This window comes from Apis mellifera, linkage group LG10 (assembly GCF_003254395.2).
Source record: "Apis mellifera strain DH4 linkage group LG10, Amel_HAv3.1, whole genome shotgun sequence".
NCBI lineage: Eukaryota > Metazoa > Arthropoda > Insecta > Hymenoptera > Apidae > Apis > Apis mellifera.
In genome coordinates, this window is record NC_037647.1 from 948896 (window position 1) to 973826 (window position 24931).

Here is a 24931-nt window from a genome sequence, read left to right on the forward strand (position 1 = left end):
TATTTATTCGATGTTGAAAAAAAAAAGAGTCACTTTCATCATCGTCGTTTATGGACGATGACGGCGAACGTTGTGTCCTTATTGGAGTAAAACGTAACCCTTTTCCAATGTCCATCTTCGGCGAGTCGTGGTATATATTCCTTCGTCCACGAAGGATCCACCAAGAATACCCCCTATCAGAGATCTACCCCACCACTGTCTGCTCCCGCAGAATCACCCTCCACTTCCGCTTCGCTTGGTAGCCACTCCTCTCAACCTCTGTTGATACTTCCTCGCGCGTGTATCTCGTCAGTCGGCTTGGAGCCACGTGCGTGTGCTCGAGAAGCTCCAGCACGCTAGTGTCTTTTCGTTTCTTCACGGATCGAGTTTTCATTTCCTGTTCGTTAATAATATACACTGACGAAAAAGTTTCACAAAGAGAATCAATTAAAAGCAAAAGCATTCGTGCATGTGTGACGAGAGTGATTCTGAAAGAAAAAAAAAAAGAAGAAGGAATCTATATTTGAAGAAGTGGAAGAGTTGGAAGGAAGAATATATAAGCCTACTCTCGTGATTAAAAATACTTAAAAATTTTGAGTATACACACCAATAGCCAACAATTTATTCGTTGGTTTGGAAAGAACCACGCCGTCTCGACAGCGCGTCTAAAACGACCAGGAAACCCAAACTTGAAGATAGATGGTGGAGGGAAGGAGAACTAAAAATATCGGCCGTTGGCACGCCGTTGGTTTGCTGTATTTCAACTTGAACAATTTTACCAGCTGGAGAACGAGTCGCTTGTAATCCCGCTGAGAGGTTCCAGACATTGATCGAAGTCGAAGCGGTGTGATCCGCTTCCCCTGACCGATCTGTCCACAAGGACATTTATCTCTAACCTGTTGGGGACATTATCGTTTAATAATTTTAAAACCTCGAAGAAAAAACTTTTTTCTTTTTTTTCCAAAAGCTTAAAGATAATGGACGGGATGTCGGTGCAAGATCGATAATCAATATCCTGTCCCGATTGAATCCGGTGGATCTTGGCGCAACATGGACACGTCCGATAAGGTAAGCGCGTTGTATCGCGGAATTCTATCTAGATTTGCTTTTGTTACGAGTCGGGTAATTCGATAAGAATAATCGAACGTTGAACGGTTTCGTGACCAGAACACCTTTTTCGATGAAATAGGAGAAACGTATGCCGTGAATGGTATCCACTTTCGCGTTACATAAAGAATCGTAATGTGTACACCGCTATTTTGCATCGAGGCCCGTAATATCCTGGTGTCTTTTCGCCCGAGGAACGTGCCCCGCCACCTGTATCCCACACGTACGCTCTTTCTCGCGAGATCCTCCTACTGTAATCCTACACACTCGGCTATTTCCGGTCGAGAGCATCGATTCAATGACTCGTCAACTTCTTTCCACCGTTTCAATGCTCACTAATCAACTTATTTGCTGATTATTAATTTCCATTCCAATCCTCTTATAAATAGATCATTCAGAATGAACGACTGAATCGAGACTTTTGTTTTGGATATTGCACTATATTTAATTTTTAAAATGATCGTGAAAAGGATCATGGATATGTAATATTTTGTTGAGTAAATAATAATTGACAGGGGACTGGAAACTGGATTGCGCGACTGAACATTTTTCTCCATTTTAATCGTAGCCCTTAAAGTTCCTTGGTATCTCAACGATTCCTCTTTTAACAAAATATCAAATTCCATCGCAAAATCCATACTAATTTTCCTCGTGCAAGAGAAACGTAAGAAACGTTAGCTCGAGCCTTCCATCAACTCGTTACAGGGTATTACGCGAAATTAACAAAGCAAAAGCGAGTTGCTAGTTGGCGGCGGCCTCAAGCATCCGGAAAAACGCTAATAACACGCTTCTTTTCCTTGATCGATGGTTTCAGGATCGGGAACAGAAACGAGAGCAGAAGTCTCGGAAGCTTTGAGTGGTCTCTTTTGATCGATCCAATAGCATCTACCGAGAAAGAGAGAGAGAGAGAGAGAGAAAAGAAGACTTTAAAACCCCCTCCTCGTCGTGTGTTCTTCTGCTCATGGTGTTTTATGGCGAGCTCGTTTGAGATTCTTCGCGTGGAGTCGCGGACGTATTTATAGAGACTCGCGAGTTCACGCACGTAGAGAATCGCGCGCGCACCTTCTCCTCCAGGAGGAAGGAAAAAAGAGGAAGGAAGAGGTGGTGGCGAAGGCGCGACAAGGATAAGGCGGACGGTGGAGAGAAGGAGGGAGGATAGGGACGCGAGTGAAACAGAGAGGGAACGAGAGGACGAAAGCGTCGACGGAGGGACGAGAAAGGGGCACGTTGCGATCATGAGGCGATGCATCCGCGACAGGAGCACCGGCCCGCTTCGTCGTCGAGCACGTCCTCGACGTCGTCGAACTGTCTGCGCTCGCTGCCCCCACTGGCAGGCCTCCTCGATTCAGCGGGTATGATCGCTCGGCTGTTGGGGGCGAACGCGGCCCTCCTGCTCCTCCTGCTATTTCTCGCCACGCCACGCACCGCTGTCTGCCTCGACCAAGCCTCGGTGAGTATTTAGCAACTTTGTGACTGAGAGATGATTGGACGTTTCGGTGAGAGCGGATGGGTTGTTGGCACTGGCAAGGGAAGTTTACGTTTCGCGTTTCCTTCGAGCGAAAGTGTCGAAACGAATCTAAGGAATTTCGAACATTTGATTTTTCTTTACGGCATCAAATGTTTAAAAGTCGAATTAAATTATAATATACATTTTTAACAAAAATATTTCGTATGGGGTTTTTGAATGGTTTCAAAAAGGCACATTCAGATGTTATTGTAGATGGAATATGGGAAGATTATTAACATTTTTTTTAAGTGGAATTAGATATTTTAGTCCAAAGAAAGGAAAAAAAGATACTGTTCTGCTTATTTTTCATTTGATAAATGTACAAACTTTAAATTAGTAATTTTTTGACAGGTAGGTTAATATTTTTTTTTATAGAAAATATGATTTTAAAAAATATTACGTGTCCTATAAAAAAACTAATCAGAATATACTTTTCCTGAAACTATTTAATTTTATTTGAAAAATTTTTTGCTATCAATAATAACATACAAAAAATGAAATGATAATATATAGTGAACCATCTGTATACGTTTAGTTATCATTTTATTTAATTTTGGGATTAATTAAATTAAATTATATATTTTTAATGTTTGTAACAAAACTGTTTTCGCTATCATTTTTAAAAGATTCATATTTTGGAATCTTTTAAATTATTCTCTACCAACTTTGAAATATAAGAATCAGAAAGTCAACAAAGATCATTTGAAATAACATTTCTCTTATCATTCTGTGATGTAAGAACAGAAGTTAATATTTTCATTAATACTGAATTAATTCCATTATCTATTAATTTTTATCAATGATTGTATAAGAAAGAGTATACTTTATAAATCAATGACACTTACGACGGTAACTTGATCATGTAGCAAACGTTCAAAGAATTTCGAGCAGGAACAATCGATATTTACACGTATGCATAATATCCAAGGCAAGATACTTTCTAAATAATCGTGTGTCTTCGAGTTGCCGGCTGGGTTCGTGACGCGTGCAGAACACGATACTACCACGATCGCTGTGAAAAAACCAACGGTAGCCAGTAAAACTTCCTTAAAATTAATGGCACAGAGGCCCCGTTCCATTAGTTTCACTTTCATCGTGGAAATCCAAAAGATCATTTCCATGCAGTGCACGCGCAATTGAGTAATCGTTCAGCGGAAAAAATTACTCATAAAATTCTTGATTGATTGAAAAGAGAAGTGAAGCACGAAAGAGAGAGAGAGAGAGAGAGAGAGAGGGAGAAAAAACTTAATTCTTACGAAAAGAAGAAAAAAATCTCGACAAATCTTGACGATGAGATAATCAGAGTAAGACGCATATTAATGCGCTTTAATTAAAAGCAAGATAACTGCGTATCTGTAAGAACCACGCTCTTTAAAATGAAAGTCGACAGCGATTCAAGACGTCGCTAATCGAAGCCTGAACTCGATGCATTGGACAATTCTTTTTAATGTTTCAATACGTTTCTCGTTTAATGCCGCGTTATTATTGACGTTAATGCTGGGGAATGAAAGGAACGGTTGACCTGGACGATAGTAAAATCGTTCGACAAACCGTAACGGATTATTGTACATTTAAATAAATTATCATAGCGATTATCTTGTACGTGTTTGCGATTATCCCCTTTACTGTGAGCAAAAGTAAATCGATCAATGGTAAATGGCAACCATTTATATTACAGTTTATTATACTTACATGTAATCGTGGAAAGAAAAATAAAAAAAAAATTTATATTTTTAACATTATGTTATGAATATGTCCATAGTTCTCGCACGAATGATGCAATGATGTGCGTAATTCAATTTGGCAAATCATTGAAACTAAATCTATTAAAATAAATGTGAATTAAAAATAAAAAATAATAAGAAATAATTTCGTGATTCTAAATTTTAAATATTTAATAATTATTGTTATATAAAAATAAAACTAAAAATTTAACAAATAATTGCCAATTAAATCGACGCAATGTTATATAAATAAGTTATTTTATAAAATACGTAAGGAAAATTAATTACAAAACTTATCCAACACACATATATATACAAGTGAAAAGTTATTACAAAATGAATTTTTAATATATTGTAATTTTTCAAATCTCCATTCAAAATAATTATACATCAAAATATGACATTTAAACTCACACTGAAAATCAACTTGAGATCGTCAAAATTATAATTGGAATCCAAGATCATTTGAGGCTTGAAAGCTACCAAGGTTGTGCCATTAGGACCCAAGGTCACCTGACTATCATGACAAGTCATCAATATTACATTATTGAATATACCGAAGGCCATCGAGGTTAATTTATCGAAACTTACGTTCGTTTAAAGGGCATAGAAGATCATCATCAGTATTATATCATATCAAAATCAAAATGACTTTTTTCCTAAAATCATAATCATTTCAAAGCCTTCAGCAAATCGATCGTCTATTAATTGTCTTATTTAAAACAAAGAGGAAATAATTAGAAAAATACGTATCTAAAATTCCATTCCATCAATCGTGAAATACTTCACCCTACTATTATCAAGAACAAAAGTCGATAGAGCAAATAAAATTCTCTGGATGAGAAAGGAAGGAATTTAAAAGATGGTTTCCAGAAAAAGGAACGATCTGGTATCGAATGGAAACAGATTATTCTTCTCTGCAAATCTCTGAATAATCTGTGTCGATTGATCGGTGAGGAAAGATCGGTCGAACGGTGTTTAGTAGGTAGTTTTAGGCTCGCGTGAACCCGGAGGGTACGAAACTCGAAGCATTGTGTCAGCCTAAATCCGACGTAACAGCAGAGCAATGGTTTGATGCTTAAGCAACTATGCTTTCCCCCGCATAAGATACACTGGTAATAACTATAATTTCATTTCGTTCCCTCGAATTCTGCCGATCCCAAGTCCCAAGGTCTGCCGCGCTTGTACTCCCCCTTCAAATAACGGATCTTGTTCCGGAACATTCAATCGAATTATCGCTTCGAGATATCCTTCTATGTTCAAACCTTTACGAGGCTATTACTTTATGACTGAAGGCTTAATTCTGCTATTAAACGTGTTATCGATCCCCTTATACTCTAATTTTAATCCATTAATCCCGATTATTTCGTATCATTTGAAGTTCCTATGGGCGGTTAATTATTGATATTTTTCGAGAAATGATGGGCCCTAATTCTCAAGCGGGTATTAAAGGAAATTTTTCATCTATTTTTAAAATTCTGTATAAAAGTGATTGTGATTAATAACATGATTTTACATCATATATATATTATAATTTTCAATAATTAATCAAATTATGTTATGAATTTATTATATTTTATTCGTTTGCAAAGAAAAATTCAATCGTTTAAAAAAAGATTGGATAGAAATTCTATTATCTTAATGAAAAATCATTTTTAATCTAAAAAAAAATCTGACATCTTTCTCGATCGTTCGATGAAATTTCGATAACAATAAACGCAAGAATCTGGACGAAAAGGAGCAAGGAGGAAAGAAATCAATGATCCAACATCTGTTTCCTATCTCCGCTCCGTCCGAGAACCCATAAATTAGCCTGTTAGCTCAGATAAGGGAGCTCAAGAAGGAACTGAAACAAATGCTTATCCTTTATCTGATACACATCCCTCGTCCCATCGCCTAACCACAACGCTATTCCTACAAGATTACCGACAATCGAGCATCGATGTTACCACTCGAGGCCCTCATCCAGGCCTGTGAATGCTGTGGCGTGCGTTTGACAAGCCGAGGAGGAGCAATTCCACGGATTTACGATTCGGCCGGGACCGAAGAGATACGTGCATGAAAACATCGTGATCGAGAGCGAGAGGAAGGAAGGATGCGCTAAATATAAACTGGTGAACGGTGTATTCCTCGTGGAGTATCGAGATCATCGGCTGAAAAAAGTTCGGTACGCGAGTGTCCCAGTTGAACACCGAAAGACTGCTCTTCTTTGATGTCTTTGAATCTGTAACGTGAGAACTATGAATCTCTGATCCAAATTAGATTTTTAATTTATCCTCTTTTTCATCTCATGATATATACGATCATATTTAATCGTTTGCATAAAATAATTTGTAGTGATTTTCTCAAAAAATCGAAAATTCATCGTCTTGATTTTGCGGCGAATTAAATCTTCTTTCTCTTTAATCGATTTCTCGATTAATGGTTACAACTATTGTGATTGTTTTCTAAGTAATCAATTACTTTCTTTGCGAATTTTAAATTGTCCAAGTAAAATCAGAGGTTGTTCAAGTAATTTAAAATCAAAGAATGATGGCGTGTTCGAGACAAGGTGTCGTACTGTGATGTTTTCCTTTCAATTCGAGAGAAAAGATCAACTTCCTGTCGTCCATCTTCATCCACGTATTTATCCCACGGGGGAAGAGAGTGGCATTCAGCAATTAATAATCGGCTCTCGGTAAGCTTGGACACGATGAAAGAAAACGACGACGGGTGTCAATCAACCCGTGACTCTCGATCCACGTAAAAAAATGGCGGCTGACCTCGGGGACTCGAGGCACCCTGCAGCGAAACTTCCTGTCGCGAGATCCGCTCTTCTCCACTCTCTTTCCTTCCTTGTTATTCTATTAGCAAGTCGAGATCGCCGGAATAATTTACCAGCTATTCAACCAAGTCACACGAGGTCATGTGGGGACAATGTAGCCACGCGAATAGATGGCGAGATCGAGTCTCGTCGTCTTTCGAAGATTAATAATCGTTATGATTATTCTCGTTTCGTCTCATAATACAATACATGGCATTGTTAACCACAGGGAGCTCACATTGTGATAAAGTTTAATGAGATGTCTAGGGGGGGTGGTTATTGTATAAGATCAAAATGATCTTTATTCTGTGAGATTTGAATTGTACCTTTCATCTCTGAGAAATGATATTCCCTAGATATCATTATAATTAAATCAATCAATATCTATAAAAATATTCCACATATTCTGGATTGTTAATCATTAATTAAGCATTTCAATTCCATAATCATAAGTATTCCAACTATATCGTTGTTCGAATGCTTTCTAATTTTCATTCCCTATAATTAAAAGATTCTTAAGATTATCTTACAATTCTCGTTTTATCTTTTTTTATTTTTTCTTTTTTAACTTAAACTTATCAAGCATGTCATACAATTCTCTCTCGAAGCGCGAGTTGTAAAAGCGCCCCGTGGAGATTTCTCTTCCCACAGGACGAGCAGTTCGATTAGTTTCTTATTACGTATCATCTTACTACGACTATCGCGTGGAATTTGTGCTGTTGCAGGAAGTATGTTAACCTTGTATCTGGTAAAAAGTAGTCGCAACGAAGAGGGAAGAAGGAAGGAAAGAGAGCGAACGAAGAAGAACCCCGGGTTCTTCTTCCAACAATTCACGATCCTCGGTCCCGTTCGTCGTTCGTGAATCCGTCACCGATCTTTCTTCTGTCACCCTCCATCGCTCCTTTCTTTTCCCCCGCCTTCTTTCTTTTTCGTATTCAGCGCGATAGCCTGAATTGCCCGCTGGAACGGTGAAGATCGCCGGGATTGCGATTAGCATTCCGCGAGAAAACGGATTCCTCGACGTCGTTGTCAGTCAGGTTAACGATTCCAATTGTACCGCTCGAGTGTGACATGGATAGGTTGATTTGTCGAGATGTATGCAGACATTTATTTATTTGCGTCGGGATGACGGAAGATAAGGAAACTCTGTAAAAATTGCCCCTGTTTGAAATTTATTTTAAACGAAAAATACCAAGACTCGTATACCTTTAATAAAACTCGTATATCTTAACTCATCTTAAAAAATTTATATTTGTAATTCAATTTTAAATAATATTATGATGACTAACTTCATAATTTTCAATTGTCAAGAAACAAAGTGTCTTCAAATATACTTGAAGATAAAAAAAAAAGAAATAAATAAATAATTTAAAAAATTGATACATAGATAAGTAATTGGTTACTATTAGTTAACAGTCGCGCGGCGCTAGTGTCGCATCATCAGTCAGCATAGTGTTAACACGCTTAATACAAACGTCACAAATTGAATTTACCCTTTCTAAATCGGATTAATAGAGATAGTGGGCGAGATAAGAGATTGAGATCTGATCGACATCCGTGTACCAAACTCGTTTTTAAAAGAATCGAGATGGAATAAATAATTCTCTTGCTAGTGGCCGTTTCTATAGGCACCGGAGGGATACAGGTTTAAACGCTACTGTGGCCCGTGCAGCGTTTTTTAATCAGAAACTCGTAAAACGAGTGATAGTAGGAGTAGATAAAAGGGGGGGAGGCAACATTCGTGGCTAATGAGATCGATAATTCAACGCCGATCGCGGGGAATCGGTGGAAAGACGGTCTCGAACCGAGCGTAAACTGCTCGGTTTGGTAAACATGGGTCAGTTTCGCGGGAATCGTTAAATCGGTCGTGCAGAAAACGAGTTGTATTAAATACACAATATTAATGAGGGCAGTTCTTTGTGCATGGGCAAGTTATACCGGAATAACTCGTTCTGATAGGTTACCACTTCTCGTCGGACGATTGCTAAAGACCGAGTAAAGGTACAATGTCACGCGTGCTGCACGCCAATTAATATCGTCCATTCCGTTCCTTTTCTTTACTGTAAAACTTAGAAAAGAGAAATTTTAATTTTGAACAATCATTTTGAACGATAGAATTTCAAGAGGAATTTGGAATACGTGACTCATTTAACGATAATGTTGAATTGAATTTTAAATTTGTATTTGCATAATTGATAGAATTGGTAAGTAAATGATAATTATGTAGAAAAGGACTATTTCATTTTGAATAATTTTTTTCTCTACTAATATAAGATTTATTACTGATGTAAGATCGTTTAGATCTAAGGTCTTGCTTTTCGCAATATTGGCAGAAAAATTGTGACTAATAGCGACCACTGTTCTTATTTATTTAACCTAAAGCTTACTCATAATGATAGTAAATAATGTTATCTAATCTATGTTAAAAAAAAATCTATGTTAATCATAGAGGAAAATATATATGTAAATATTGCTTTCAGATATACAATTTTAAATTTTAGTTGGATTTATAAGTGAAAATATTTTCGCTATTACATTAGAAAAATATTCCAAAAAAATGTTTCCAGTTGAATTCAATTGGAGCAATATATAACGAATATTAATACACATCATAACTGTATTCTTTTATTTATTAACACTAATTTTAACTAGATTTAATGAATGTAAAATCCTATTGGATTTAATTTAGCTTTAGATAATCCGACTTAAATCTAATTCAAACTAAATCAAATTTATTCTAAACATTAAATATACTAAGATTTTATGAGTAAGAGAGAGTTTTTGAAACGAATGGAAAATAAAAAAAAAAGAAATCGAAAATTGAGAAACTGTTTGTAGAAATATTTATAAGACAAATCTAATCGAACTTAATGAGAAATCAAGTGAAAATTTACCACCTTCCATTTCGACGCGCCATTAATCCATTCTCAACAATCAAGCCGTAAATTCTTCTATCGTACGAGGAAGCGGCAATCGGATCGTCCTAGCTGGAATACAGCCAGTCGTAGCGCACAACCACTTTTGCCGTTTCCTCGCGATACCGCGTAAATTCAAGGAATAGACGAGCGAGCTGGGATCCAGCGAAAGCCCGAGCTAATCGCTGAAATTTACGAACGTGGAATGGACAGACGCTGAATGAACGACGAACGCACAACTCGCGTATACGAGAACTCGGGTAATGAATCTCGAATGCCTTTCTGAAACCATAAATGTTTTACAGAAACCACTGTTTTACGAGGACCAGGGGACGATTCGTTGAGAAACAGTCACGGAGTTATCGCGTGTGACGAATAGGGTTGGGAAAATTTTGTTTTTATTCGTCCAATTCGTGGAAGTGAAATATTCGCGGATTTATGGGAGATATGAATTTCGAATCTTAAATCTTGTTAGAGAGATTAAGTTAATTTATTGAAATGTGTTTTGAAAATATGCTTTCTATATCCGAGACGGTGATATATCGTGAGTAATATATTTTATTTATTATATTTGTCGTTTGAAAACATGTGCATAAAAAACGTGTATCAATTAGAGTAGATTAGATTAGATTTGCCAAAATTGGAATGAAATTTTATGGAGGTCAGAGTTCATGCGCCAATGAAACAGAAAATGATAAGAAATATTCGTCAATATTTCACGATTTAAAATTCTCCTATTATTATGTGTTTATAAAAATTTCCGTCAATTGTACAAATTTAATAAGAAAAAAAAAGAAAAGAAAAGAGAATATTTTTAATATACGATTACGAAAAATGTTTAATCTTTTTTTTTGAATTTTTTACGTGATAATTTTATACAAAAAAGTAAATCGAAAATAATGAAATTAGAAGAATGAAATTTACTCACTTGAAGCTTCGTTTTTTGAAATCAAATAATTTCCAATCGATGAATTATGAACTATCATTCCAAGATTATTACGTACGAAGAAGCAAAATTAATTTCTGTTTTTTCTTATCTTCATACGTCAAACTGCCTCGATAATTTGTATCCAATCTGTAAACAATTAATTTCATTAGTTGACATTCGACTTACGTATTCTCAACTTGCTTTATTTTCTACTTACCTCGTATTTATTAGTAGCACCATCATTCAAATACAATATTTACATATATTTTATTATTTTATTCATAATTATTTATCAAATTTTATAAAATTATTTCTCATTAATTTTAAACGAAAATACATATTATATTCCTTATATCCATTTCGATATTTTAGAACCAATTAAAAAATAAATATATCAACCGTATACAAAATACTTTATATATATATTATTAATTATAAATAGAAGTAATAATAATAATAATAATCCTTGTTTGTCTCTTGGAAGTCATGATAGCACAAATTAACGTATTTCTTTTTCAAATAGTTGTAACACCGATACAGATAAAACACCTTGTATAATTACAAATGTTTGTTCCTTAATCGGGAAACAAGCGTAGTGTATACTCAAAGATTGGCGAGCTTAAACCAAACAAAAAAAAAAAATAAAAAGAAAAAAGAAAAAAGGAAGTGCAAACACAACGTGTCATCCTTACAACTCATTAAATAAATAAAAAGCAAAAGAGGGTGAAAAAATGAAAAGGGGGATCAAGCATCCGTGACAAGTACGCGCGATCCACGAGCAGTTCGAGCAGGCATCCACGGTCGAATAAGAGCCATCAGTGGAATCACGTCCCCCGGCAAATGAGATGATAATTGATTCGTCGTGCTCGACGCACGTTCTTCCTCCGCCGGTTTCGCTCAATTTCTTCGTTCGGAAGCACCGTACGAGAAAAGATCCGCTATTTCTGTCCGGCTATTAACGAGCCTTAATTCGCGGGATTAGTTCGAGTCGAGCACGTTCCAACCGTGAAACCATAAAGCTAACTGCCATGACGGCCGTGGATGCGCCAGTCACCTGGCTCGCTTTTTCCACGACTTTAAGCGTTTCTCTTCTTCTTCTTCTTGCTCGCCGCCCGGCTCGGCCACGGTTTACGGCCACGGTTTATTTCCGGATCGCTGCTGTTTCCAGTTGCGCCGTTCCGTCGTCGTCGAAAAGAACGTTGCTCATATTCGCGGCCGTGGACGAGCCGCGAATTACGGGAGATCGAAGAAAAGGTGTTGAAGAGGATGGTTGAAGGATCGCGTGGTTATTTAGGGAGGGAATGTTGGATAGATGGATAGAGGCGTTGATGGAATTGGATGCTTAGGATTGGAGGAGAATTTTTTTACGATATATATTTAGAAATTTTGTAAAATATATATATTATTATTATATAAATATTCGTTTCTCTATAACAGAGAACGATAATATATCTGTAAACTGTTGAAAAGTTGGGATCGAATAATGAATTATTTAAATTCAACCCCGATTTCTTTCCTTTCTTCAAATTCGAAGGAGTTTCGAGCGATGTTTTGAGAGTTGAAAATCTTTTTTAAAAATCCATTTCCAGAAAAAGACCTTTAGTTCACGGCAGCCAACGTAATCAAGGCCCGTATAACAGCGACGGAAAAACAAATGCACGCGTTTAAAGCCGTCAAGAACGACTATTTTTACACCGTTTCCCTTCGACGAGACCAAGCAATCTCCCCGCAAAACCACATAAACATTCCTCTCTCAAAGGCTTCGCAGTCCAATTTCACATACCTAAACTCCAATTTCTACCAGGATACATATACAACAATATTTTTTTTCTTATATTTTTAACTCAAAATTCTCCCCCTTCGTTTATTTGATTTTTTTTCTATTTTAATATCGATCTTTATATATTGTGGAGAATTCTCGAGTTCTCATTGTTATCCTTAAAAATATTTATATGAAAATTGTACTTGAGGCTAAAAAAATAAAAATAATCAATGAAAATATTCATAATTATTTACAGTACATTCTTTCTGAAGATGTACTAGAAAAAAAAATGGCATGAGAGAGAAACATTTTTTGTTTCGAACAAGATATAAAAAAGATTAAAAGATTATTTTATTTTTCATTGATAATTGGAAAGATTAACTACTTGAAATTATTAAAACTTTCTTTTTTATAAATTGGTTATATTGAAAAGGTTATAAAAGACAGAATAGTCTTCATTTATTAAAATTATAATACTGTAGATTTTGTCAATATAAATATTATGCTATCACCAACATAATATTTTTTTCTTTTTAATAAACTCTTGCAATAATCTTTGGATTGGATATTTTTAAAATTCGTATCTATCATCAATATTTGGTTTATAAACAAATAAAGTTAGCCTATTTATAATCTTGCTAACATTAACAAATATAATTTAGCTACGTTAAAAGATTTTGCAATTGAATTTTCTTTCTTTTATTGTTTTTGATATTTTATTTACATTATCGATCAAGTTTGAACTAAAAAAAAATGAGGAAAAATATTCAAAAGAAAAGTTTCTTAACAATAGATTCAGAATGGTAAACAGTAAAATTTTGAAAAGAAGAATTATGAGTGTCTCTTTCACAAATTTCATTAATTAAATTAAAGAAAACCTAATCAATAATATTATAATATTAAAATTTAATAATAAACAAAAATTTAAAGGCTTTGAGAAACTACTTTTGATTCTAAAATTCACGATTTATCTATTTCCTCCCTCCTCTTGAACTAATACCTTTCAAACGTTCCCGAGGCTGTAAATTATTCAATTATTCAACCTCTTCACACGTACAATTTTACAAATTGCGAGATAGATCCGAAAGGAGAAGGGCCCGTCCGCGTACTTACACACTCGTGGAATCTCTTTTCATTAGATTCTGCTGAAGTGGGCGGACAACGGGCCGCGTGTTGCTCCTCATTGCACAAGGGAGACAGTAAATCACGCGATGATCTCATCAGGGCATTAAGATATTGCGCGACAGAGAGAAAGGGGGGAAGGGAGGAGGAAGAGAGACGAGGAAAATGCACATGGAAGTTGCACAGGAGACGCGATAAACAAGCGGCCGTGCTACCGTTGCACATGTAATAAATTCCGTGGGAGTCTGGCTCACCAACCTTTCTTCCGACACGTGACACGTTTAAGCGTTCCGTGTCCAGATTGCAACGAGCAACGAGCAACGCCCAACCAATAGCTCAGGGTTATCGTTCCTCGGCTCGCGAACTTTAAATCGTCCCCTGGAAACCAACGAGGAGGAGATCGAGAAACGAATTGCCGGATTCTGCGAAATGTGGATCCGTGATGGTGGTCCATTTCATCCTATCCTTCTCCCTCCCTCGAAGGGAAGAAGAAGAGAACTCGATTGTGCAACGATTTGGAAAGTCTTTTACACGGTAAGGCCGGTCATCTTGTACTCTCGCTTTCACAGTTTGCTCACGACAAACAGCCACGTGGTTACGGATCGGGGGCAGGCTTTTGTGAAACCGAAGAGATGCAAATTCGATCTGGAGGGGAGGGGGGACTCTGGTTAAGGCTCTAGTAAAACTCTACTAGCGCCTAGATTGAGCGCGGTTCGAAATTGTCTTAGCCAGTGTTGCGTTTCAAATTGCTCGGATAATAAACTTGGAGGCTTTATGTACGATATATCCCAGGAGATAGGGAACCGAGTATGTTGAAACTTGTGAAACATTTAAAAAATATTATCTTTATTTGCGCGCACTCGGAACAATGTTACGAGTTCGTGTCGTATAAATTCGAGCAACGATTCCGATTTTCTAGTTCAAATTTATTCAATGTTTCGATTTTTCTTTGCGCGAAACAACTTCGGTTTCTACTCAAAGACTGCTTCGAAAAAAAGACTTCGGCCTTTGGGAAACGAACGAAGGGAAGAAATATTTGAGAAATCTTCGAGGACAAGGCATGTCGTTGCATGTCCCGTACGAGAAGTGGAATCTGCTCGCAGTGGACAGACCTCGATCGTTAATCCGCAGACGTTGTCCGAGACCGCGTTCTTTCGCAAAATGCCTCGAGTCTTCGCGGAAGGGACGAGAGTCGCATGACGAGGAATCGTTCCTCTGAATCGTGGACGGACAAGACAAGCGTAAAACAACCCTATCGTCCCACGGTGTATCGTTTTTCGAGACGCAATTTCGAAACGCATATTACTCTCCGATCCGGATCCATCAATCGGTTATATATTTAATATCAAAGCAGGTTTACGCGCTGGGAACCGCGAACTTTCGACTCGAGAGGTTGGTTGTCGAATGGGAATAGGTTGTATAAATAGGAATACAAATTGGCCGGGTGCATTGGAGAAATGTCGCGTAACGCGGTAGAACAGTGGCTATCCAGTCACGGTGCTGTTACGGTTCGTTTAAAAAGCCACGAATGACATTTACGCAGGCCGCTAGCGTACCGTGACTGAGACGCTAGCACGGGCCCAACCCAAAAGATTCAAGGAGGGCTGTACAAGAAGATCTTCTTATCCGAGCCTCGTTTGTGCAACATTTCTGTGAATACATTTCTACGAATAGTAAATATCTCTAGATCATTTGAAATGGTATTTTCCAATTTCCAAAGTAATATTAACAATTATTACAAATTGTAAATTACTTCAAATAATGCTAAATAGCAAGTCTAATTCAACAGTGAAATTGGAGAATGTAAAGGAATATATATAAGAAAGAATTTCTTAATATGATTTGTATGTATAAAGTATAAGAATAACATGAATCTCTGATGGGATGGTGATCTTTGTGTTAAGAAGCATTGATCTAGGATCAATTAATCGAATATTAGAATTAAAGTTTTCTAAAGTATCATTCTGAAAATATATTGTCAATTTAATATTAACAGGAGATAATGTATGAGACGATTTTAGACAATTATAGCGATTGGACCAATTACTAATCATTATTGTTAGGTCATAGGTGACTATACCTAACAACATGGATTAAATTAGATCCACTCCTAGAAGTCGCTCAGAAGAAAGGATATTTAATTTTTATTCCATACCTGTCACACAGCATAATTGATGAACATTTATTATTAGATATAAATAAAAAATACAAGTTACCAAAATACTTTGAAATAATATCCATAAATATTGATAAAAATTTTCAGATTCAAATTACATAATTCTAATATTTTTTCAATTTTGAAAGAGTTCCAATACATTTCTCATCCCCCAAACGAGCTTTCGAAAATACAACGCAAACATTTCACCATAAATTCAAAGGAAGAAAAAAACTTCATTCATTACTAGTCCACAAAACCGTGCACGATGAGAACAGTGAAACATTTTTATACACGAATGACAGAAGCAAAGTACCACTACGATCCTGCCCTGAGACTTGAACCGTCTCGGTACAAAGACTCACCGACGGCAATTAAACGAGGAGGGAGGGAGGAGGGGGGGCACAGATTAACCCAAGGAAAATCAGGCAGCGGCGACTGTGTTCGTTCGGGGAATTCTTCGTGTAAGCGAAATATACGTAGGCACGATTTACGCCGACGACGTCTCCAGCTACCAGACGTCATCCTGACCATAGTAGGTGGACAAGGACCTTGGCCTTCGGATCCGCGCACATAAATCAGGCCGCGATCGCGCCATAGCGAGTTACGTTCCATCGTTCGGCCGCGAGTATTAAATCGACGGTAGCCACTGGGAAGAAATCAACGGCCATTTTCGGGCATTGGACACACACCGGCCGCGCTACCATCTACGGTATAGTCAGGGCGTCAGTTCGCGAAACGAATGTCATTGCTTCTGAACCTTATCCATCTTCTTCGGCATGGTCGTCGCGTCGGCCTCTTTCCACTCGACGTTGTCGCAGATCGCCCGATCCTTCCCCCCTTTTTTCACTCGACCCTCTTTTTGCCGGGCCCTTCTTCACGATATACCGCATCTCTCGATCCTCTCGGCGGCGAAAATGGCGACGCGATTCATTTTTTCCCACCCCCCCTCCCTTCTTTCCCCTCTTCTCTTCACTCGTTTATTTCGATTTCGTTGGGAAGGTAATTGTTCTTTTTGAATTGTTCGTAACAGGAGGGATGATGAATTGCTATGTGTTTTGAGAAAATGTTGTTGAAGAATGGTGACGTGGCTTTCGTAAAGTGGCTTTTTATATTAAAGATTTTTAACGATGGAAACATAGAGATATTGTTTATAGATGGATTTTTGAGATATTGAAGATCCTTGGCAATAAAAATAGAGATGTCTTGTAAATAACTACGTAAGTGTGCTTTCTGGTTAATAATAATAAGAAGGAAAATGATTTGTGTGAGATACGTTTTATAGAGTGGTTTTGAAGATATAAAGGAATGCTGAGAGAGAAATAATGAATGTTTGGGATTCAAGAATTCAAGTCTTCTGGAGAGAATCTCAAGCTGCTAATTTTATCCATGACTAGTAATATTATAATAATATTTTTATAATTCTTTTGTTAGAATTACTTGAATGAACGGCTATTATAAAATACAACTTGGCAGATTATTATACATTTGAATAAGAGAATGAATGATAGAAAATTTTTAAGAAATCATAATTGTATTTTTAAAATATTGACTTGGATTAGAACTAATTAATAACCACAAATATAATGATCAAACTAATAATTACAATTTATTAACCATAGAATCTTAATAGATTCACAGATTTTCCATGAACGAGAACTAAAACGAGATTTTCTATAAAACGGATCCTAGAAATGCACAGAGACAAGATCTTTAATTTAATTTCCACAAAATAAACAATCACTCGAGACATAGTTACACCTGCACAAAGACGAATACAGGTGAGAGCATCCTCGGAATGTGTCTTGGTAGGGTGCTGTTCAGAGATGCTTTGAATACGAAACGGTATTAAAGTTGCATACGTAATGCCAGTGAATCATTTCTGGCATGGTCCAACGGAATTCTCGACACATTTGCAAATCGACCAAGAAAATGCTCCTGGTCAATCCTTTTTTCTCTAATTTCGATTTCTTGCGGACAATTGTCGATATAATAATAAGAATTTTCGTCGGCCCCCATCCTTAGGAATCGTTTCTACCACGCGAGTGGAACGCGGTTTTTGCGATTCCATGGGGAAGATGCAAGGCACCGCGGACTTGAGCCTAGTTTGGCCATGTTCACCGCAACGCATACAAATTCCTCATGTAGACAACCTCCCCTTTCTTTCTTTTAAGACCATCTACTTCTTTTTCTTCCACTTCACTTCGACAACCGTGTCGCGGAAGAAGCGAAGAATCTGATCTCGAAACCTATTACCTCGAATAATCCTCATGTTTTGAATATTTTTGAGATACTATGCTTGAATGGATTTTTAATAATCCATATTTCTCTTCAAAGATGAATAATGTTATTTATGATTGATTCAAGTTGATAAAATTTTGTCAAAACTTTATACTTTATGAAAATTCAATTAATAAATTCTATTGTCGAAATCAACAATTATTCTATTTTATACGAAACATTATGATTATATTATATCATTATAATGATTCATATGTTTATAAAAAAATTTTTTTATTAGTAAAATCATTAATAAATATTAGTTTGAGATAGTGAAATCAATTCTTAAATGATATGAGATAGAACAAGATTTCAGATTATAAAATATTTAAATTTTAATGCTCTATTATCCTGTTGTAAAAAATATTTCCAAATTATATTGGAATTGTATATAAAACATAAGAAAAATTTCTGTCAAAAAATAAATTACTTTATATATAATATATACAATTTTTCATTAAAATTAATTTTTAGATAAGAGATGGATAAATTTCTTTCTAAAAAACAGTATATATAATATATAAAAACATTCGTAATTGATTATATCTGAATTTTCTAACAAAGAAAAGTTTTATAGTAAAAAAAATATTTATACAATTTGTCAGTACTTGATATTACTATAAAGAAGTATGAACATCGTAGAATTATCATAGAATATTATACTAATGAATTTAATTTTAACTTTTTTACTTTTTCATTTATCTTCTCTTTGTAGAAATGACAAAAAAAAAAAAAAGAAAAGAAAATTTATGCAATTACATAGTTCTTCCATAAAATCATTATAGATTAAATTCAGACATGTAGATAAGATAATTCCACATGTTATAATAAAGTGAATTAAACTGAACAAGTACAAGTTAAATTAAATTTAAATTCTTGACGTGATCTACTTGTGGTGAGCAAGGAAATCGAGCGAAAACCTGTTTTCTTTTTGCAGACAATTCAAAGAAATTAATTGTGCAATACAGGAACATCATTAACCCTGAACTCTCGGGTTGCATACATTTAAGAGGTTCTTTGCGCGGCCAGAATTAATCGGATCATAAACTCGAGTGGAACAACGAAATTATTGTACCTCATTTAAATGAAACCAATGCAATTGTCGTGACCCATGCAATGACATCATAAAGTCCAACGATTTCAAGATTCGTATTGCGTTCGTGGAAATTCATGTTTGCTCAAATTATTGAATTTTTTAGCAATTTTCTTTTGAAAGATAATATTGATAATCTTTTTCAATATTTCTTTTAGAAAAAAAATTATATTACTATTTGACATTAAAAATATTTAGTAATATTTAGTATAATTATTTATCATCTTATAATTTATTCATTAATAAATAAAAATTTCGAATGCTAAATAATAATTAAAAGATTAATAATGTAGAAAAATAATTTTGTTAAAAAAAAAAATGTTTTTTCTTTACGAAACAAACGTGTGAATTTTCTACGAATAAATAAATATATATAATTTTTTTTATCTGGGAAAATTTAGTAACTCGTTAATTATGCTAATAATTATGCTAATAATCTAGGTCAAAGGAAAAAAACTCGAGACAATTAAGTTACAAGAGGTATCGTGACGAGTTAAGGAAACCAAAGGTCTACAGAAACTAGTTCGCAAAAAGTAGATTACCTTCGCGTTTCATACATCCCATGACATCACTCGTCTATTGTCTCATTATATTAATATGCTTTTTACCTTCAAATAGTAAAGGGGATAATTAGGCCCACGCCGAGTGAACCCACCCTGTAAGAATATTAACCACGATCAACCATCTAATATTGAATTTCTTAAGACGACCTCGATGAGGTAACTTTGCCTTGCTCCAACTATTGTCTAGGATAATGGGCAATCTGGGCTGGGAATTGAACAAGGGTGTGATCCGTGCCCTATTTCCATTTGATCGAAATTATATGTTTATTGATTGTAATCTTAAAAGTTTTCTGAAAAAAAAAAATTAAGATTCATAATTAATGTTACAAATAATATTTTTATTATAGCATTAATTTTTATCTGTATTTAGAAAGTTAATCGTACGTATAAAATTTACAAAATTTCTGACGATAATTAATTCAATTCAATAATTTTTACTTCTATCCATAGAATATTCATTGAAAATTATTAATATATTTTTGAATAAAATTATTCATATGCATTATAAGGTGTCATTTTTGGGAATGGTCGAATTTTTAACGAAGATATCTATCATTTTTTAAAATTCATTAAAAATTATCGACGAAATTTTCAATGTCCATTTATACTTACAAGAAAGTACCATTTTGGGAATGGTACGTCGTTGAAAATTAAATGATACAAATTTACAATGATATCCTACAATTTCCAATTAGAAAAAATGGAAGAAATTGCAGTTTGAATTAAATATTCTGGCAATTTGTTTACCCGTACAATTTTTTTTCACCAGTAAGTTCGTAAAAATTACAATATTTTGATATTTTTCAATCCAACTAATTAATGGAAATTACACGTAAGAAAACTTTCTAGATTTAACGATACTCATAAAATTCTCCACATGATCAAATCTTAGAAGAATTATCGTAACCACCGGCGCCGATGACATTGAGCAACGACGCTGGTGGTTACGTCGCGGTGCCATTTACGAGCCGGCAAATTGAGTTTAGTGCCGCGTGTTGATCGTTACAGCCTTGGAGAATGCTGGACGATGCTCGAGATGGTTGACAGCAACGTTAGCAACTGGTCTATTAACTCTTTACTTAAGAACGAGTAATTGTTCATGGCTTTTTATTTTGCTCTTTCGAAAAAAAAAGAAAGAAAAAGAAAAAAAAACGACACATCAGAAGACTTGATTTCGAACTTTTATTGCCTCTTCTTATGTTTCTGTCTCGAGCAACTTTTTCACGTCCCTTCCTCTTTGACGTACGACAAATGGTTCACGCGAGAGAAATAATAGGTTGTAAAACATGTATTCAACGGATATGAGAAAATATTACAGATTAATGGTAATTGGTTAGGTTTCTTTTTCTCGACTGGGAATAAAGAAGCTGATTTTCTTTGAATGACATTAGATATAGGTTTACAATTAATTTTCTTTATCATTCGATAGAGTTTTAGTTTAGAATACACAAAACTCCTTGAGATTGCTACAAAATTTTGATCATATATTATCAATGAAATTATAATGAAATGTATTGAATTATTAATTAAAATTAAAATATTATACCAATATATAATATTGTATAATTTAATCAATTGTAAATTATCTTTTATGGAATGTGTTTTAAATAAAAATTTAGTCACTATCAACTATATATAAAAAACAAAAAAAACATATGAATATGAATCACAAAAGATAAATTTTCATTCAAGTCAAGATGTCAGTAACATGTCACAACGTAAGTCACCACAATTTAACATCTTCAATTGAAATCCTCGAGACGCATAAGCGCGAACACGATGCGGCACGTCTATTAGTTCACTTCATAGCTGTTAATCTCAGATTATTTTTGCAACGATCTGCCTACGTGATGAACATGCCAGAATTGCTTTTTCCTGCACACATTTCTTGATATACGTATAATAAAATTTTTTGCAACTTTTATACAGATACCTTTTTTCTATTTATAGAAAATAATCATTTTGTAACGAATTGTCACGATCTTTCCTTTCGAATATCGATGATTAATTACCCTTACTGCTAATTTTAGAGCGGAAACAGGACGTTCGTGACCAACGGGAACAATAGCATTAGCTGGCAGCGCGTGGTCGGCCAGGATTCTGTTGTGGAACAATTACCGAAGAACAGTAAGTGACGTTTTTCGATCCCTTTCCCTTCTTCTTTTACGACTATATCTTCTTGCATTATTCATCAAACATATAAACACTTTGTCAGGATCCACAAAGTTATCGTACTTCACAAATTGGAGCGAATGGAGCGTATGCGATCGACACTGCACTCAGAATCGTGTTCGAAGGTGTCGCGAGAAGAAAAAGTGTGGTACCACGATACTTAAGGTGATACTTGTGAATCTTTTATTTTATTTCATTATTAAAAATATTCCATTCATATTGTTTTTTATGTAGGAAGAAAGAACTTGTCAACACAATAGAAAAAGTAGGTGGAGAAGGTGCAAGCAACACCAACGAAGAGGTCATCGACAAAACGATAAATTTCACGTCATTCAGGTAAGATTTTCAGATTATCCTATTTCCAAAAATGTGTAAGAAATGTATTTTGAAATTAATTACGAATTAATCGACTCCTAGATGCCTAAGAAAGAAGCTGCACCTAGACAAGGAAGACAGAGAGGCAAGGACCAATCTGTAGGATATTACGGAAAGTGGAGTAAATGGTCACCTTGCACGAGATTATGCACTACTCAACGTCACAGGTGAATGTGAACATTCATTAATTCGTTTACGTAAATTTCGATCGATTGTAAAAATTCTATATCTTCTCTAATTTCCAATTCAAATAATGATGAAAAAAAAAGGTGGTGCAAGAAACCTGGAATTTGCGGACGCGATGTGATAAGGGAAAGTGCTTATTGCTACGTGGAAGGTAGCTTCTGCCAAAGATGGATCCATCGAAAAATCCGTGGGAATCAAGAAGAAGATGGTGAATTAAATTTAAAGTATTCTGTTCACTCATTATTCCATCTCATTTTTTGAAAGAATACTCATTACTTCTTTTACTAATTCGTTTCCAGACGCAGTATTGGACGAGTTCGAGTTGAATCCGAACACGGTAGACAGTTTCATCCCCGAGAAAAATTCTAATATTTGGAAATGCGGGGTGCCGAGTATTCAGAAAACTTCTCGCCTTTCTTACTTTACGAGGATCATCGGTGGACGACCATCGACCCCAGGAAGTTGGCCATGGCAAGTAGCCGTACTGAACAGATTTCGTGTAAGTATTATATATACAAAAATTACTTATCATCCATTGAATGATAATAATTTCACGATTAATAATCGTTGGAAATAATTTTTACTTTAGGAAGCATTCTGCGGAGGTACTTTAGTCTCACCAAGATGGGTATTAACTGCTGCTCACTGCATCAGAAAGAGACTTTACGTTCGCATTGGTGAACACGATTTGACAGTGAAAGAGGGCACCGAGTTGGAATTAAGAGTACTTAACGTTTTGCGGATTAAATAAAATTGTAAAATATCTTTAGAGAATTTTTAATTTTATTTCTCTCCCAGGTGGATTCGGTCACGATACATCCGGAATACGATGCGGACACGGTGGACAACGATGTTGCAATGCTTCGTCTTCCGGTCACTTTAACAGCATCACCGTCCAGAGGAATTGCTTGCCTTCCGGCGCCTAACCAACCTCTACCTGCCAATCAATTATGCACGATTATTGGCTGGGGAAAGTCGCGAGTCACCGACGACTTCGGGACTGACATTCTTCACGAGGCTCGAGTAAGAATTATATTTTATGTTCATCATTGAATTTTGAAAGAACGGAAAATCTAAATTTAACAGGAGGATTAAAAAATTTCATCCAATTTTCAGATACCTATAGTATCTTCAGAGGCATGCCGAGATGTTTACGTAGACTACAGAATCACCGATAACATGTTCTGCGCCGGGTATCGTCGCGGGAAAATGGATTCTTGCGCAGGGGATAGCGGAGGTCCACTTCTGTGCCAAGATCCTAGGAGGCCGAATCGGCCGTGGACCATTTTTGGTATAACCAGTTTCGGCGAAGGATGCGGGAAACGAGGGAAATTTGGGATTTACGCCAGAATGTCGAACTACGTTCGCTGGATAAGCAGAGTGATGAAAGAAACCGATGACTTTAATTAAAAAATAACTTTCATAACACTCACTGAGTTGCTTGGTTCTAATTATCAGTGCTATTAACTGTTCAGTGATCTTCAGTTACGAACAATAATATTAAGTGTACTTTTAATTAGGTATAAGAACGGAGTAATCATTTTGAAACGAGCAATTATTGCCACTTAAAGCGAAATGCCATTCGTTACTCTTTCCCTTTCTACGATGCCAACATTGTAGAAGACGAATCGAGAGACCTGTTTCAGGAATCGAATAGGAAAAAAAATCTTTTCATTTCATCTAAACTCTTTATTCAATTATACGAAACGTAATGTGAAAAAATCATACGATATACATATTTGTGCAGATTGATTCTGCTACCTTTGGAGCAGTAATCAAAAGGAACGGTTCGAAGTTAGGTATAAAAAAAGAGAGAGAGAGAGAGAGAAAATGGAATCGAGCGAGCGTTGCGACAAAGAAAAACGATTGATGAAACCTTTTATATCGTAACCACCACGATTCAATCGTGGCATGGATCGTGGCGCCATCTTTTACGCTTTGGAATACGATACGATAAAGTAGGTGCAGAAAAACTTCGCCGCGGTGACAATTAACAAGAGAGTATCATAAAGAGCTTTTCTGGATTGGATATATCGATAATATATCATCTGTTTTATCATTTGTATTATCAGTTTCACAACAACGCCTTGAATATTCGGCTGCTCCCCTATCTAATTGGAATTTCAATTGAACTTGCACTTGGAGAAATCCATCTCTGGATGCTGTTCCATGAACCTGGAAGGAAAAATTTAAGATTTGGTTAAGATCTCTCTATGATATTTGTGATGCTGATTTATGAGTTATGAAGCTCGTGACGCTC

The 24931-nt window shown here is 35.7% G+C and overlaps 2 protein-coding genes and 1 long non-coding RNA gene across 3 annotated transcripts in view; 1 reads left to right on the plus strand and 2 right to left on the minus strand.

Moving 5' to 3' along the window:
* Positions 1-299: 299 nt before the first annotated feature.
* Positions 300-24499, plus strand: LOC410245 (urokinase-type plasminogen activator). The gene is made up of 11 exons (XM_393727.6): positions 300-1047; positions 1901-2536; positions 21969-22065; positions 22154-22275; positions 22345-22446; positions 22528-22652; positions 22755-22879; positions 22971-23170; positions 23261-23395; positions 23470-23694; positions 23788-24499. Exons 2-11 carry the CDS (start codon positions 2330-2332, stop codon positions 24079-24081), a joined length of 1632 nt encoding a protein of 543 aa, XP_393727.2. The 5' UTR covers positions 300-1047; positions 1901-2329; the 3' UTR covers positions 24082-24499.
* Positions 5968-11322, minus strand: LOC102656182. The gene is made up of 3 exons (XR_003305509.1): positions 11181-11322; positions 10964-11110; positions 5968-8266 (listed from the first exon to the last, which is right to left on the minus strand). It is a non-coding gene; the product is annotated as an uncharacterized LOC102656182 (long non-coding RNA).
* The window catches only part of LOC408304 (nuclear migration protein nudC), a 97352-nt gene continuing 96770 nt past the window's right edge, over positions 24350-24931 (minus strand). Inside the window, exon 7 of the mRNA XM_391855.7 lies at positions 24350-24846. Coding sequence (XP_391855.2) covers positions 24795-24846 — 52 coding nt within the window. The 3' untranslated portion in view covers positions 24350-24794. The remainder of the gene's footprint in view (positions 24847-24931) is intronic.